The sequence below is a fragment of the Otolemur garnettii genome, unplaced genomic scaffold (genome assembly GCF_000181295.1).
Source record: "Otolemur garnettii isolate 467f Iridium unplaced genomic scaffold, OtoGar3 scaffold00073, whole genome shotgun sequence".
In the NCBI taxonomy this organism is placed as follows: Eukaryota; Metazoa; Chordata; class Mammalia; order Primates; family Galagidae; genus Otolemur; species Otolemur garnettii.
The window spans coordinates 6,394,351-6,410,293 of record NW_003852468.1 but is presented as its reverse complement, the minus strand read 5'-3'; the positions used below and the strand labels follow the sequence as shown (position 1 = coordinate 6,410,293).

At 36.4% G+C, this 15,943-nt stretch overlaps 1 protein-coding gene across 2 annotated transcripts in view; it reads left to right on the top strand.

Moving 5' to 3' along the window:
• Window positions 1-15,943, top strand: part of SYCP1 (synaptonemal complex protein 1) — a 123,553-nt gene that overhangs the window by 55,304 nt on the left and 52,306 nt on the right. For both annotated transcript variants that reach the window (XM_012807621.1, XM_003793831.2), the window contains exons 21-22: window positions 1,933-1,995; window positions 2,160-2,222. In XM_012807621.1, coding sequence (XP_012663075.1) covers window positions 1,933-1,995; window positions 2,160-2,222 — 126 coding nt within the window. The remainder of the gene's footprint in view (window positions 1-1,932; window positions 1,996-2,159; window positions 2,223-15,943) is intronic.

Genomic DNA, 15,943 nt, shown 5'->3' with positions numbered 1-15,943 from the left:
GCATTACTAACCAGAGACCAATTTAAATTAAATTGTCCATTTAAAGTTTTTTTGGACCATACCCATAGCATGAATTCAGCCTGTGAACCCATATAAGGCTACCTCATGGTTACAAATTTTTAGGGAAGATTTTTTTTCCCCTTTCAGTCAGTGCTATGGTAAAGACAAGTGTCCTTATTGTATCCTTCTATGTGGTACATTTATTTCTTGTTTATTTTTTCATTAAGTAGGTAAAGTTCTTTGTTTAATGCAGGGTTATTTTACTGGATTTCCTAGTATGTTTTGTCTCATGTTTTCCTTATCTGATGCAGTTAGTATATGCCCTTGAGGCAAATGCTAGCTTTGACCTGAATCCTATGTCACTTTAAAGTAATAATTTAAAATAATCTTATTTCTTAATTTATAGACATTTATTTTAAAGTTATTTTTTATCAGGAAGGTTATCCTGAGGATCTGGGTAGCTTTTCTGGCAGAGATTGTTTTAAATAAATAAAAATTGTATATAAAAAGTTCAACTGCTAATATGTTTTTACCAGTCAAATTGGTGAAAATCAGTGAAATGTTTCTTACTTTTCTATAGCTTTTTTTCACTTAGTTTTCTTTTGAATTTTTTGAAGGAGACCATTTGTGGGTGTGGGACATTTAAAACTTTAGATAAAATATATTATTTGTAAACAGCAATGCCATATATTATTTTTCAGTTTCAAAATTTAACTGACTATAACTGCATGTGATTGTTTCAGGAAACAATTTAACAATATTTGTGCTAACAAGGGAGATTTAAACAGTTTTTCCATTGAGCTTTCTTTCTACATTGATAGAAATTAGAACAATGTATGTTGGGCATCTAATGGACCCCATCCTGGGACAGTGGTCAGCAAGGGAGATTGTGCTGAGGAAAGCGTGAAACTAACACCAAAGTTAGTCCATAAAACTGGAAGCCTGTAAGGGCATACATTGTTTCTTGTGCCTGGTGGCAGCATGAGAGCGGTGCAGCACCTGTCCTGTTTCCGGGAATCTTTTCATTAAGTACATAACAGAATAAGAGTCAAGGTTAAAAATGAGAGAGGGGAGACTACAGCTCCCAGGAAGGTTAGATAAATGGTAAATAGGGATGTGTAGGGTAATGGAACATCTGAAGAGGCCAGATAACAGTGCAAGCAGGAGGGTGGGGGGAGAGCAAGTCTCATTTCCTCAGGCAGACATCTCAGCTTCTCTAGTTGATGGCCTCAGCTGCCTGCATTCCTGATTTCCCTATGCAGGCATAGTCATGCAGAAATTCTCCTGATGGGGCTCTTTACCCTGAGCTGGAGGGTCTTGCGGAATTCTACCTGTCTACCTCCCACAAATATACATTACTGTGATTTTTTAAGACCTTTTGGAAATCCATACTTTTATTGTACATCACATATTTCTTGGGCTAATTTCTGTTAATCCAGTTCTACATGTGTACCCAGAAGAAACAGTTTCAAAAAATCAGATATAAAAAAGTGATTTAGCTGCTATTTCAATAAGAGGGATTAGAATGAAGTATCATATTTTTCTTATTCCAAAATATAATAAGTAAGATAAATCTCAGAAATGATAAATGGGGAATAATGAGTATGGAAGAAGGCAAATGATAGGTTTGCTTACATCTGGTTGCTGCTTTTCACAATCTGATTAATAGTGTTCACTTTTTTTGTAGGGTTGACCAAGTAAAGTAGTTCAATTTAGATGTTCTTTAAGTAGATTAAAACATGTTAAGATTTTCATTGAGATTATCTTTATTAAAATTTGTAATATTTATATAATTTTATGTTAGTAGAACTATTTAATGTGATTTCAAAGTGATTTTTATCAATGCTTTATGCTATATTTTTATTTGTCTGAAATTGCTTATTTTGACTGCGATACCAAATAAAGTAATTACAATTTCTGATAATTTTTTAGTGTAACAATTTAAGGAAACAAGTTGAAAATAAAAACAAATGTATTGAAGAACTTCACCAGGAGGTATGAACTATTTATAAATATTCTTAAAATCAAACTTATATTTATACCACAGTTTTAGAGAATAATTCTTTTCATTTCATTACTAATATAAGTCTAAGTCAGTGGATGTGCAAGTTTGAATCACTGTAGTACTGAATATAATTCTGTATTTTAACTTTTAATAGAATAAGGCCTTGAAGAAGAAAAGTACAGCAGAAAGCAAACAACTTAATGTTTACGAAATAAAGGTATTTGGTATTTTTATTTTTGTTTCTTAAACACTAGCAAATAGATGAGAATTTAGAATTTTTATATTATTTGCTTGCAGAAATTTTAAAGGTTATTATTTTTTGGGATTAGGAAGATCAATGCTGTTAATTGTAATAGAGTGCTCACTCATGATTTAGCTGGGCAGCTAAAAATATGTGTGTATTCATGTGTCCTGTGTGTACTCATATTTCTTACTCCCTGTATTGAAAAGTGAGATTAAGTTTGAGGTAGAGTCTTAGAAGCTGTGTTTAAAAATAATTTCTAAATATGGTTATCTTGTTGCCCAAGGGATTGAGAACTATCAACTTGTAGAAAATAAATTAAAACCCTAGAATATAAGTGCATGATGTCAGAACTATATTTTGTCATCTTACTCCTAAGTTTTTGATCAATGGCTGACACTTAGTAAGTACTCAGTAGATAGTTTCTGAATCCTGAATGGAAAGCAGTAGTTCTTGTGTGTTAAGTATGTGCCTTTCTGGGGCAAAACATAAAAATTATATGTCTTCCCTTAATACTCTTAGAAATTAGAAATACATAAATGCTGTAATTAAAAATTAAGACAGATTGGGTGGCATCTGTGGCTCGCTGGGTAGCGTGCCAGCCATATACTGAGGATGGTGGTTTCCAACCTGGTGCCAGCTAGCTAAAACAGCAGTGGCAACTGCAACAAAAAAATAGCTGGGCATTATGGCAGGTGCCTGTAGTCCCAGCTACTTGGGAGGCTGATGCAAGAGAATCTCTTAAGCCCAAGAGTTAGAGGTTGCTGTGAGCTGTGATGCCATGGCACTCTACCGAGGGCGACAAAGTGAGACTCTGTCTCAAAAAAAAAGGGAAAGAAAAAAAATTAAGACAGATAAGAATTCTCGTGAACTGCTGACATTACATAGAAAAGTAGTTGATATGTATATCCTATAATTTAGAACTTCTCAGTAGAGTCAGGAGAAAAGCACAGAATTATTCCTAGCAACATTATTTGAAGCATCCCCAGGTTAAAGACAAAACAGATTTTCATCAATAGTATAAAAATCAGAAAAAAAAAAAAAAAAGTAAAACCAGGCTGAGTGTAAAAGGATGAGGAAACTTCAGCCTTGGAGCTCACATGTAGCCTTTTGGATCCTTGAGTACAGCCTTTTCACTGAATCCAAATTTTAAGAAGAAATCATTTTAATAAATGAATTTATTATGGTAAGTTTGGATTTGGTCAAGGGGCTGCACTCAGGTATCTGGAGGGCCACATGTGGCCTTGAGGCCTCAGGTCCCTATGCCTGCAGAGGGGTATGGCTTGAATTCAGGAGTTCAAGACCAACCTAGGCAACAAAGTGATACCAAGTCTCTCAAAAAAAAAAAAAATGGGTTGGGAGGAATAGATGACAAGATAACTTAGATGTTAGAAGTAACAGATAAAGTCATTATGTACCTGTTATAAGCATGTTCAAAGACAGAAAGGAAAGTATGGTCATAATGAATGACCAGATGCAAGATCTCATGAATAATAAAAGCCATGAAAAGAATCAAATGGAAGTTATAGAACTGAAAAGTAAAATATGTGTAAAAACACATGGTCCTAACAGTGGAGTGAAGACAAATGAATTAAGTGTCAATGAACTTGAAGCTTTGCCTGAAAATTAATAGGAATGATCTAGTTAAACACAGAGGAAGATTAAAAGAAAAAAAGAGTTCCTCAGTGGTCTGTAGAACAATATTATTTTAAGTGGTTTTAAATACGTAATCAGAGTGCCTGAGGAAGAAGAGAGAGAGAATAGGGAAAATGGCATTTATCTGAGGAATTTTCAAAAAATTTCTCATTTAATAAAAAACATAAATGTACGTGTACATGACCCTCAGTAAATCTAAAGTAAGTAAATATACAGAAAATCACACCTAGGCAGGCACAGCTTAGTTAAGTGCTAACACCAAATATAAAGTTTAAAAAGTAGGCTTGGCTCCTGTAGCTCAGTGGCTAGGGTGCCAGCTGCATACACTGGAGCTGGCAGGTTCAAACCCAGCCCAGGCCTGCCAAACAATGACAACTACAACCAAAAAAAAAAAAAAATAGCTGGGTGTTGTGGTGGGTGCCTATTTGGGAGACTAAGGCAAGAGAATCGCTTAAGCCCAAGAGTTTAAAGTTGCTATGAGTTGTGATGCCGTGACACTCTACTGAGGGTGACATAGTGAGACTCTGTCTCAAAAAAAAAAAAAAAGTTTAAAAAGCAGACAGAAAGATGTCACACTACACAGAACAAGGATTCAAATGGTGGCTGACCTTGTATCAGGACAATGAAGCCCTGATAACAAAGGAATGACATTTGTAAAATGCTAAAAATAAACAACCAAAATACCATCAACCCAGAATTCTATATGTGGCACATTTTTTAAAATGAAGATAACATGCCATCAAGAGCTGCACTATAAGAAATACTATGCTGGGCACAGTGGCTCATGCCTATATTTTCAGCACTTTGGGAAGCTAAGGCAAGAGGATCACTTAAGGTTTGGCATTTGAGAACAGCCTAGGCAATAGTGAGACCGCATCTCTAACGGCAACAAAAACCAAAAAATTAGCTTGGTATGGTTTAATGCACCTGTAGTTCCAGCTACTTGGAAGGCTGAGGCAAGAAGATTGCCTCATTCCAGAGTTTGAGGTTGCAGTGAGATTTGATGATACCACTGCCCTCTAGCCCAGGCAACAGAGCAAGAACCTGTCTCAAAAACTGTATATATTCAAAAGGAATTTCTTCAGGCTGAAGGAAAATGATAATGGATGGAAACTTGGATCGATACAAGGAATGAAAAACACTGGAAATGATAAATATTAGATGAATATAAAGGCTATATATTTTTATTTTAATTTTTTTATTAAACTTTATTTTTTAGGATTCATTGAGGGGACAAAGTTAGGTTACACTGTTTGCGGTTGTTAGGTAAAGTCCCTCTTGTAATTGTGTCCCACCACCAAGAGGTGTGCCATACCCTGTAACCCACAGCTCCCTCCCTCCTCCCCTCTCCCTATCCCTCATTCCCTCTCCCATCCCTCATTCCCCTACCTGTGTTCTCTTGTATTAGATCATTTAGTGCCTTCATATTGGAATTGAGTAAATTGGATTCTTGCTTCTCTGTTCTTGTGATGCTTTACTAAGAAGAATGTGTTCTATCTCCATCCAGGTTAATACAAAAATGTTAAGTCTCCATTTTCTTGATGGCTGAAAAGTATTTTATGGTATATGTATACACAGCTTGTTAATCCATTCCTGGGTTGGTAGGCATTTAGGCTGTTTCCACATTTTGGCAATTGTAAATTGAGCTGTGATAAACAGTCTAGTGCAAATGTCCTTATGATAAGAGTATTTTTTTTTCTTCTGGGTAGGTGCCTAGTAATGGGATTGTGGTATCAAATGGGAGTTCTAACTTGAGTTCTTTGAGAATTCTCCATACTTCCTTCCAAAAAGGTTGTATTAGTTTGCAGTCTCACCAGCAGTGTAAAAGTGTTCCCTTCTCTCCATATCTGTGTTAGCATCTGCAGCTTTGAGACTTTGTGACATGGGCTTTTCTCACTGTAGTTAGGTGATATCTCAGGGTGGTTTTGATTTGCATTTATATGATGATCAGGGATGATGAGCATTTTTTCAAATATTTGTTAGCCATTTGTCTGTCTTTATAAGAGATGGTTCTGTTCATATCTCTTGCCCAGAGGTAGATGGGATTGTTTACTCTTTTTCTGTTGATTAATTTGAGTTCTTCATAGATTCTAGTTATCAACCCTTTGTCAGATTGATACCCCGAAAATGTCTTTTCCCATTCTGACGGTCGTCTTTTTGCTTTGCTTGTTGTGTCCTTAGCTGTACAGAAGCTTTTTAGCTTAATTAAATCCCATTTGTTTATTTTTGTTGTGATGGCTGCTGAAGCCTTTGTTATAAAGATCTTTTCCCAATCCAACATCATCAAGAGTTTTCCCCACATATTCTTTTAAGATTTTTCGTTTCATGTCTTAGATTTAAGACTCTTATCCATCTTGAGTCAATTTTTGTAAGGGGTGAAAGATGTGAGTCAAGTTTCAGTCTTTTACATATGGGTATCCAGTTCTCCTAGCACCATTTGTTGAATAGGGATTCTTTTCCCCACCGTATGCTTTTGTTTGGTTTATCAAAGATCAGATGGCAAGTAGAAACTGGTTTCATCTCTTGGTTTTCTATTCTATTCCATATGTCTGTGTCCCTGTTTTTGTGCCAATACCATGCTGTTTTGATTACTGTGGACTTGTAAGTCTGGTAGGGTGATGCCTCCAACTTTGTTTTTATTGGTGAGAATAGCCTTAGATATGTGGGTTTTTTTCTGGTTCCATACAAAACACAGTACTATTTTTTCCAGTTCTTCAAAATATGATGTTGGTATTTTAATGGCGATTGCATTCAATCTGTAGATTGCTTTGGGTGGAATAGACATTTTGACTATGTAGATTCTTCCCAGCCCAAGAGCATGGTATGTTCTTCCATTTGTTAGTGTCTTCTGCAATTTGTTTTCTTAGGGTTTCATAATTATCTTTGAAAAGATATTTTACCTCTTTTGTTAGGTGTATTCCTAAGTATTTCGTTGTCTTTGAAGCGACTGTGAAGGAAATGTGTCCTTGATTTGCTTCTCAAGTTAGCTGTTATTGGCGTATACAGAGGCCATTGATTACACCCTGAGACATTACTGTATTTCTTGATGACTTCCGGGAGTTTTGTGATTGATTCTCTGGGGGGTTATAAGTATGAGATCATATCATCAGCAAAGAGGGACAGTTTGACCTCCCCTGCACCCATTTGAATACCCTTCTTTTGCCTATTTGCCTTGGCTAGAACTTCCATAACTATGTTGAATAATAGTGGCGATAGTGGACATCCCTGTCTGGTTCCAGTTCTAGGTGGAAAAGCTTTCAGTTTTACACCATTCAATATGATGTTAGCTGTGGGTTTGTCGTAGATGGCTTCAATCAGCTTAAGAAATGTGCCACCCATGCCTATTTTCTTAAGTGTTCTTGTTAGAAGAGGATGGTGAATTTTGTCAAATGCTTTTCCTGTGTCTGTTGAAAGGATCATATGGTCTTTGTTTTTGCTTCTGTTGATATGGTGTATTACATTTATGGATTTGTGTATGTTAAACCAACCTTGCATCGCTTGGATAAAGCCTAATTGATTGTGATATATAATATTTTTAATGAGTAGCTACAATCTGTTAGCTAAGATTTTGTTGAGTATTGATATTCATTAGTGAAATTGTCTGAAGTTCTCCTTTTTAGTTGGATCTTTCCCTGGTTTTGGAATCAAGGTGATGTTTGTTTCATAGAACAGGTTGGGTAAGGTTCCATCCTTCTTAATGTTTTGCAATAGGATCTGAAGTATCAGTGTTTGATATTGGTCTGTTCAAGAGATCTATTTATTCCTGGTTAAGTCCAGGGAGAGTGTGTCATTCTGGGTATTGGTCCATTTCCTCCACATTGTCAAATTTTGGGGCATAAAGTTTTTGGTAGTAGTCAGAAATAATCTCTTCTATCTCTGTGGTAGCCATTGTTATTTCCCCCTTTTCATTTCTGATTGAGGTTATTAAAGATTTCACTTTTATATTTTTGGTTAATCTGGCCAATGGTTTATCAATTTTGTTTATCTTTTCAAAGAACCAACTTTTTGTTTCATTAATTTTCTGAATGATTCTTTTATTTTTGGTTTTATTTATTTCTGATTTAATTTTGATTTATTTATTTCTGATTTATTTCTTTTCTTCTTCTAGGTTTGGGATTGGATTTATCTTCTCTTCTATTTCTTTAAGATGATTCATTAGGTTACTGCTGTGCTCTCTGTTTTTCAGATATAGGCATCCAATGTGATAAATTTCCCTCTTAGTATTGCTTTTGCTGTGTCCCACAGGTTTTAGTAGCTTGTGTGTTCATTGTTGTTGTGCTCAAAAAAGTTAATGATTTCCTTTTTTATCTCTTCCTGAACCCAACTGTCATTCATGATAAGGTTGTTTAATTTTTATGCCTTTGTGTGGAGATGACAATTGTTGTTGGAATTGAGTTCTACCTTTATTGCCTTGTGGTCTGAGAAGATACAAGGTAAAATTTCAATTCTTTTCATTTTGTTGAAGTTTGATTTGTGTCCTAGGATATGATCAATTTTGGAGAATGTTCCATGGGCCGATGAGAAGAGTGTTTAGTTTCTGTTTAGAGTAGGCATCCTCAAACTACAGTCCCACGAGTCACATATGGCCTACCAAGGGCATTTATCTGGTCTGCTGGGTGTTTTTGCCGCCACTGCCTGTCCTGCTTAGCAGCCAACTTGTCCTGGGCCCACAGTCAGGCCCTCCAACGGTCTGAGATACAGTGAACTTTTTTTTTTGTTTAAAAAGTTTGAGGACCCCTGGTTTAGAGGATCTGTCCAGCTCTGTAAGAGGAGTGTTAAAGTCTCCTCCTATTATGGTGTTCTCAGATATTATATTGCTCAGACTAATTAAGGTCTATTTCAAGAATCTGGGAGTACTGAAGTTGGGTACATAAATATTTAGAATTGAAATATTTTCTTGTATTATTCTCTTGACCAATGTGAAATATCCATCTTTGTCATTTTTTTTGTCTTTAGTTGCTTTAAATCCAGTTGTATCTGAAAATAAGATTGCAACCCCTCTTTTTAGGTCTAAGTATTTCCTGTAGAGCTCATCTTGTTGTGGCAAACTTCCTCAATGTTTGTATATAGGTAAATTATTTGATTTCTCTGTCAATTTTAAAGCTTAGCTTAGCAGGATATAGAATTCTGGGCTGAAAGTTGTTTTGTTTAAGTAGATTAAAGATTTAAGTAGATGACCATTGTCTTCTGGCTTAAAAAGTTTCATTTGAGAAGTCTGCAGTCACCCTGATGGATTTGCCCTTGTAGGTCAGTTGGTGCTTACTCCTGGCAGCTTGCGTTATCTTCTCTTTTGTCTTGACTTTGGACAGGTTCATGACAATGTGTCTTGGATACACTCTATTTTCTATTTGAGTTGAGGCGACCTGGGGTCCAGTATCCCTTTGAAAGGAGTGTGTCAGAATCTTTAGTGATATTTGGGAAATTTTCATTTATGATATCCTCTAGTAGGGCTTCCATTCCTCTTGGGCATTCTCCTTCCCCTTTAGAGATACCTACAAGTTTATGTTTGAATGCTTTATGAAGTCCCATAATTCTGTCAGTGAATGTTCTGCTTGCTATCTCTTTTTTTCTGTCTCTTTAATTGCCTGAGTTAGCTCAAGAGTTTTGTCCTCTACCTTTGAGATTCTTTCTTCTGCATGGTCTAATCTATCACTGATACTTTGCACTGTATCTTTAAGTTCCCTGATTGACTGCTTCCATTCGTTAAGTTCTACTGTGTCCTTTGTGTATTCTTCATATTGTTCATCTCTTATTTGATTCTGTTTTTGGATTTTCTTTTGGTTATTTTCCACTTCCTCAGCAATTTCCTTCATTGTTTTTATCATCCATGTTTTAAATTCCCCTTCTGTCCTTTCTAACATTTCTTTATAAGTAGAATCCTCTGCAGTAGCTACCTCACAGTCCCTTGGGGGGTTGCTCTGGTCTGGTTTTTCATGTTGCTAGGATTTTTCTGCTGTTTCTTTCTCATGAGTGTTTTCTTTTTGTCTGTTTCCTTGCCCTAATTTTTCCTTTCACTTTCTCTTGCTCTTTAAGTTACCATTCCTCTGATCTAAGGTGTTGATGTGTTCTTTTGGTAAAGAACTAAAAGGACAAGAAGAGTGAAGAACAAGAAAGGATAAAAGGTAAAAAAAGAGAAAGGAAAGGGGATGAGTAAAAGGGAAGATTGACAGAAGAGAGGAACAGAAAGAAAGAGACAGGAGTAATAATGGTGTACAATAGGGTACTTTTACTCTCACCCACAAATCCCAACCTCTGGGGTGGCTGGGTTGGATGTGTCCCTTGACATCTGCAGCTCTTTGCCAGCCTGAGCTGACACAAGATGCCGCCCCCCAAACAAATAGAGAAGAAAAACAAAAATGCTATAAATCAAACCAAAACAAATAAAATCTTATAAATTGGGGGGAAAAACAAATTATCAGGGACCAAAAAACTAACAAAATTTAAGTCTTTATTATTAAAGAAGATAACAATGAAAAATTATATTTATATAAGAAAAATGAAGAAAAAGAGAAAAATTGGGGGAAAAGTTGGAAAAAATTTTAAAAATAGAAAATAACTGTGTATGTGTGTGTGTATTGCTGAAAATTGCCTGGGCAACAAGTGATCTTCTGGGGTATGAGATGCTAATCATAAAGTATGTATATAAGATGGAGACTGGAAGCCTCTGCTGACTTCTTTGTCCTCAAACCCCACAGTATTGGAAGCCTGGATCTCTCCTCATCCTGCTTAATATATACAACTCGACCTTTCCAAAACACGTCCCTTGGCTAAGCAGTGGCTTTCCCAGGAAAGCCAGTGTTGCTCAGATCTCTCCCATAGTGGCTGCTCATTTATGAGGTGTGCCAGAACCAGCCTTGCTCTAGGACCCTGAGGTCTGAGCCTGCAAGGCAGCTCTTTTATAATGGCTGTGCATGGCCTGCAGCTGAACAATGAAAGGTCTATTCTGCCCCGGTGCCTCAGTTCTGGCTTCTGGGTGTTGTTCAGTGTAACTTGCTCTCTTGCCCAAGGTCTCCCAAGGTAACTCAACCAAGTGTCCAAGTCAAAAAAAAAAATCCCACAGGGAAGGCCTTCACTATCCGTAAACTCTTGCCACTACTGTAGCTGCAGCTGCTGTAGCCAGCAGCCTCAGACCTAATGCAAACATTGGCCACTTCTTCACTGCTTTTGTCCTGCTCTTGCAGACCTGAAGTCTCCTGCTGCCTCCCTGTGTTCCTGAAGGATGTTTCTGGGTAGAACCCACAAGGGCCTTCTTTCTCCATTCTCAGCTGTGCCCTCTGTTGCATAGAAGCTGTCTCTAGTTTGCCATCTTGCTTATGAGGATGTTCTTTTAATTTTTATATAGCTGCTTAAAGCAAAAGCTTTTGCTATTATAGAGTGTGTGTGTGTATATATATATATATTTTTAATGTTTGGCATTCATTGAGGGTGCAAATAATTAGGTTACACTGATTGCAACTGTTAGGTAAAGTCTCTCTTATAATTGCATCTTGCCTCCAAGAAGTGTGCCATACACTGTATACTCCAACCCCCTCCTTCCTCCCCTCTCCCCAATCCTTCATTCCCTTATCCCACAGCTTATATTAGATATCTACTGCCTTCATATTGGAATCGAGTACATTGGATTCTTGCTTCTCCATTCTTGTGATGCTTTACTGAGAAGAATGTGTTCCACCTCCATCCAGGTTAATACAAAAGATGTAAAGTCTCCATCTTTTTTAATGGTTGAATAGTATTCCATGGTATACATATGCCTCAGCTTGTTAATCCATTCCTGGGTTGGTGGTCATTTAGGTTGTTTCCACATTTTGGTGGTTTTAAATTGAGCTGTGACAAACAGTCTAGTGCGAATGTCCTTATGGTAAAATGATTATTGTAGTTTTATAAAGATACATGAACCATAGCACAAAGGGCATAGGGATAAATATAACTTTTGTTGCAGTGATTTTACATTATGTATACTAAGTAGCATGATATTATCTCAGAAGTAGAATTTGGTAAGTTGGTGAAACATATTTTCTTCCCTAGAGCAACTACTATGAAATAACACAAAGAAGTATAGCTGTCTTAATTTAGGTTAATATAACAAAGTACCATAGACTGGGTGGCTTGTAACCAACATTTATTTCTTATAGCACTCATGGATTCACTGTCCAGTGGGGCCCTTATTCCTGGTTTATAGACAGTAATCTTTGTATTATGTCCTGATATGGCAGGAGGGGCAAGAAACCTCTCTGGAATCTCTTTTACAAGGGCACTAATCCCATTAATGAAAACTCCACCTTCATGACTTAATCCTTTCCTACAGTCCCTATCTCCTAATACTATCACATTGGGAGTTAGGATTTCAGCATATGAATTTTGAGGGATATAATTATTCAACCCATAATAATAGCAAAAAGACCAGTAGAGGATTTGAAATGGAATACTCAAAAATTTGATATGCTCCAAAAGGTGAGTAGAGGGAACAAAAAAGAGATAGGAATAAAAGATTAATAACAAAATGATAAATCTGAACTGAACCATATCAATAATTACATTAAATATTAATATACTGGCTCGGCGCCTGTGGCTCAAGTGGCTAAGGCACCAGCCATGTACACCTGAGGTGGCGGGTTCGAGTCCAGCCCGGGCCCACCAAACAACAATGATGGCTGCAACCAAAACAAAAATAGCCAGGCGTTGTGGTGGGCGCCTGTGGTCCCAGCTACTTGGGAGGTGGAGGCAGGAGACTCGCTTGAGCCTAGGAGTTGGAGGTTGCTGTGAGCTGTGATGCCATAGCACTCTACTCAGGGTGACAGCTTGAGGCTCTGTCTCAAAAATATATATGTATATATTAATATACTAATATTTTAAAGAAAAGGCAGAGATTTTTAGTCTGGATTAAAAAAAACGCCAAGGCCAAGCTGTATGCTGCCAGGAAGAAATACACATTATTTAATAAAAAGAAATAAAGAGATTGAAAATAAAATGATGAAAGATATTTATACTATTTATCATGCTAACAGTAAGCATAGGAAAGCTGGAGTGATGATTTTAATAATACACAAAATAGATTACAAATAAGTAATATTGGCTCACTGTCCATAGCTCAGTGGTTAGGGCACTGGCCACATACACCAAGGCTAGTGGGTTTGAACCTGGCCAGGGCCTGCTAAACAACAATAACAACTGTGACAAAAAAAACCCAGCTGGGCATTATGGTGGCACCTATAGTCCCATCTACTTGGGAAGCTGAGGCAAGAGAATTGCTTAAGTCCAAGAGTTTGAGGTTGCTGTGAGATGTGATGCCACTCTACCCAGGGCAACCTACAGAGACTTTGTCTCAAAATATTAATACTCATAATAATATTATCAGAGGCAAAGGGGCTTTTCATCATGATAAAGGTATCAGTTTTTCAAAAAGATACAATAGTAAGGAATATGTTTGTACCTAATAACAGAGCATCAAAATGCATGTGGCAAAAACTTAAACTAAAATGAGCAGTAGTCAATTTCAGAAGCTTAGTTGGTGACTGTAATACTGCTTTTTCAGCAGTTTATACAACTAGTAAAAAATATATAGAAAATCTGAATATCACTGTTAACCATAGAACACTAAATATGCAAATGTAAATTCTTTTGAAATGCACATAGAATGTTCATCAAGACTGACATATATACTAGACCATGAACAAGTCTCTGTACATTTCAAAGTATTGAAGTCTTACAGAGGGTGTTCTTTTACTGCAATAGAATTAAATTAGAAACCAGAAAAGCCCAAATATTCAGAAATTAAACATCACAATAGAAGATAATTCATGGGCTAAAGAAGAGATCACAAGGAAAATTAAAAATTGTTTAAAACTGGTTGGGCGTGGTGGTTCATGCCTGTAATCCTAGCATTCTGAGAGTCTAAGACAGGTGGATTGCCTGACTGAGAAAGCAATCATCCCATGTACTCACAATTATGTTGAATCTAATAGATGAACATCTATAGACCCACATGAGAGATAAACACAATTATATTCAAAAGGTGGGGAAGGGGGTTAGGTAAGTTCCCACGTAAGAAGTGCAATGTGGGAGTATATGGCTCACTTACTGAAGGATTCAACTGCAGTTCAGACAGCATCTTAGAAATGCAAACTGTGACACAACTTTTGAAGGCAGGACACAATTACAAGAGGGACTTTACCAAACAAATGCAATCAATGTAACCTGGTTCTTTGTGCCCTTAATGAATTCCCAACAATAAAAAAAAAAAGAAGAAATGCAAAAAATGTGACCTAATTGTATCTATCTTCATATTAACCCTTTCTGATCTTAGGTCAGACCTTGTCCAACATAATGATTTTCCTTTTCTGCCATGATGTTGGAAGATGTCTGATGCATTTTTGTTGTTGTGTTCTACACAAGTCCTCAACTTACTTGGGAATTGCGCAAACGAACATACATATGACAGGAACAGTTAATGGCTTCTAGGAAGGATTTTCCAAGTGTTCTGAAAAAGAAGAAACTTCAGGAATGTGAATTGTGTGAGCTGACAATGATATACCTCTTATTCCATGACAAGAGGTTAGTGAAAATGCTGAGTACATTCTTTGGCCCTCAAATACAGTTGATCACTGATCATAGGAAAAACAGCCTTTTCAGTTTGAAAAAACTGACAGTTATTTTAGGTTGCACAAAGTTTATGGGAAGCATCTGTAAAGCTGATCGGTACTGTGAATGTTATGGATTTACAAGGAGGTCCTACAAGGAGGTTCTACATGGTGGAAAAAAATTATTCTCCTAAGCTGATGAAAACTGTAGTTGTGAACAGCTACATCCTTCACTTTTTAAATCAGAAGGAGATTGGAGAAAAAGTGTAGGTATACCTTTCTTACAGGAAAAATCTCATCACTTAACTTGTGAACAATGTGAGGAATAGAAATTCATGAAAGAAGCAAAGACCATCATCATTTGACAGTGAGGAAAGGCTAAGTGGGAAGATGCATATTGTAATGCAAAATGAAAAAAAGATCAACAAAGGCGTGCATGGTTTGAGCAGAAGAAATGAGAAAAGGTAGAAGGAGAGAAACCATTTTCTTTTGTGAGATATGCAAGAGGAAGCCTGGACTTCATCCTGGAAATTGCTTTAAAAAGTATCACACTCAAAAAAATTATAAACAAAAATATAGAAAAAACATGTTAATTTTATGTAACCTAAAATTGATAATAAAATCATCAGTTTATATTTTTCTCTTTTATAACCATAGAATAATTACAAGTAATCCACCAACCTCTTTCCCACCTAAAATAAATGAGAGCTGTGGAGTATGCAGGTGGCAGAAAAATAAATTGGAAAGTGTTCATCCAAAATTAAAAAACAAAACAAAAAAAGCTAAGTATATGCAAGACTCTTAACACAAAAAAGTAGTAAACATTGTTGAGATGAATTCAAGAGGACCTATGTAAATAAATATATACCTGTTCATTGATTGGGTGTTTTAATATTTCTTTTTTATTTTATTTTTCTATTTTTTAATATATATTAATGAATTTATGGGGTACAATGTGCTGATTTCATATAGAATTAGTAACACTGTACGTCGCAATGTTCTATTTCATATAGAATTAGGAACGCATAACATCATATACCTCATCTCATTTACTTAATTATTAAGACATTTATATTCTATACTTAATAGATCCGACATGTACCCTTTCAATATGCACCATAGGTGTGTTCCTACCAATCATCCTCCTTTGATCTGACCTCCCCCCTCGCCTCCCGTTCCCTCCTCTTCCTCCTCCATCCTGGGTCATAGTTGTGATCTATTCTTCATACGAAAATGTTAGTGATTGTAAATTGGTTTCATAATAGTAATGAGTACATTGGATATTTTTTCGTACATTCTTGAGATACTTTACTAAGTAGGATATGTTCCAGCTCCATCCATGTAAACATAAAAGAGGTAAAGTCTCCATCTTTTTTAAGGCTGCATAATATTCCATGGTATACATAACCACAATTTATTGATCCATTCATGGGTTGATGGGCACTTGGGCTTCTTCCATGACCT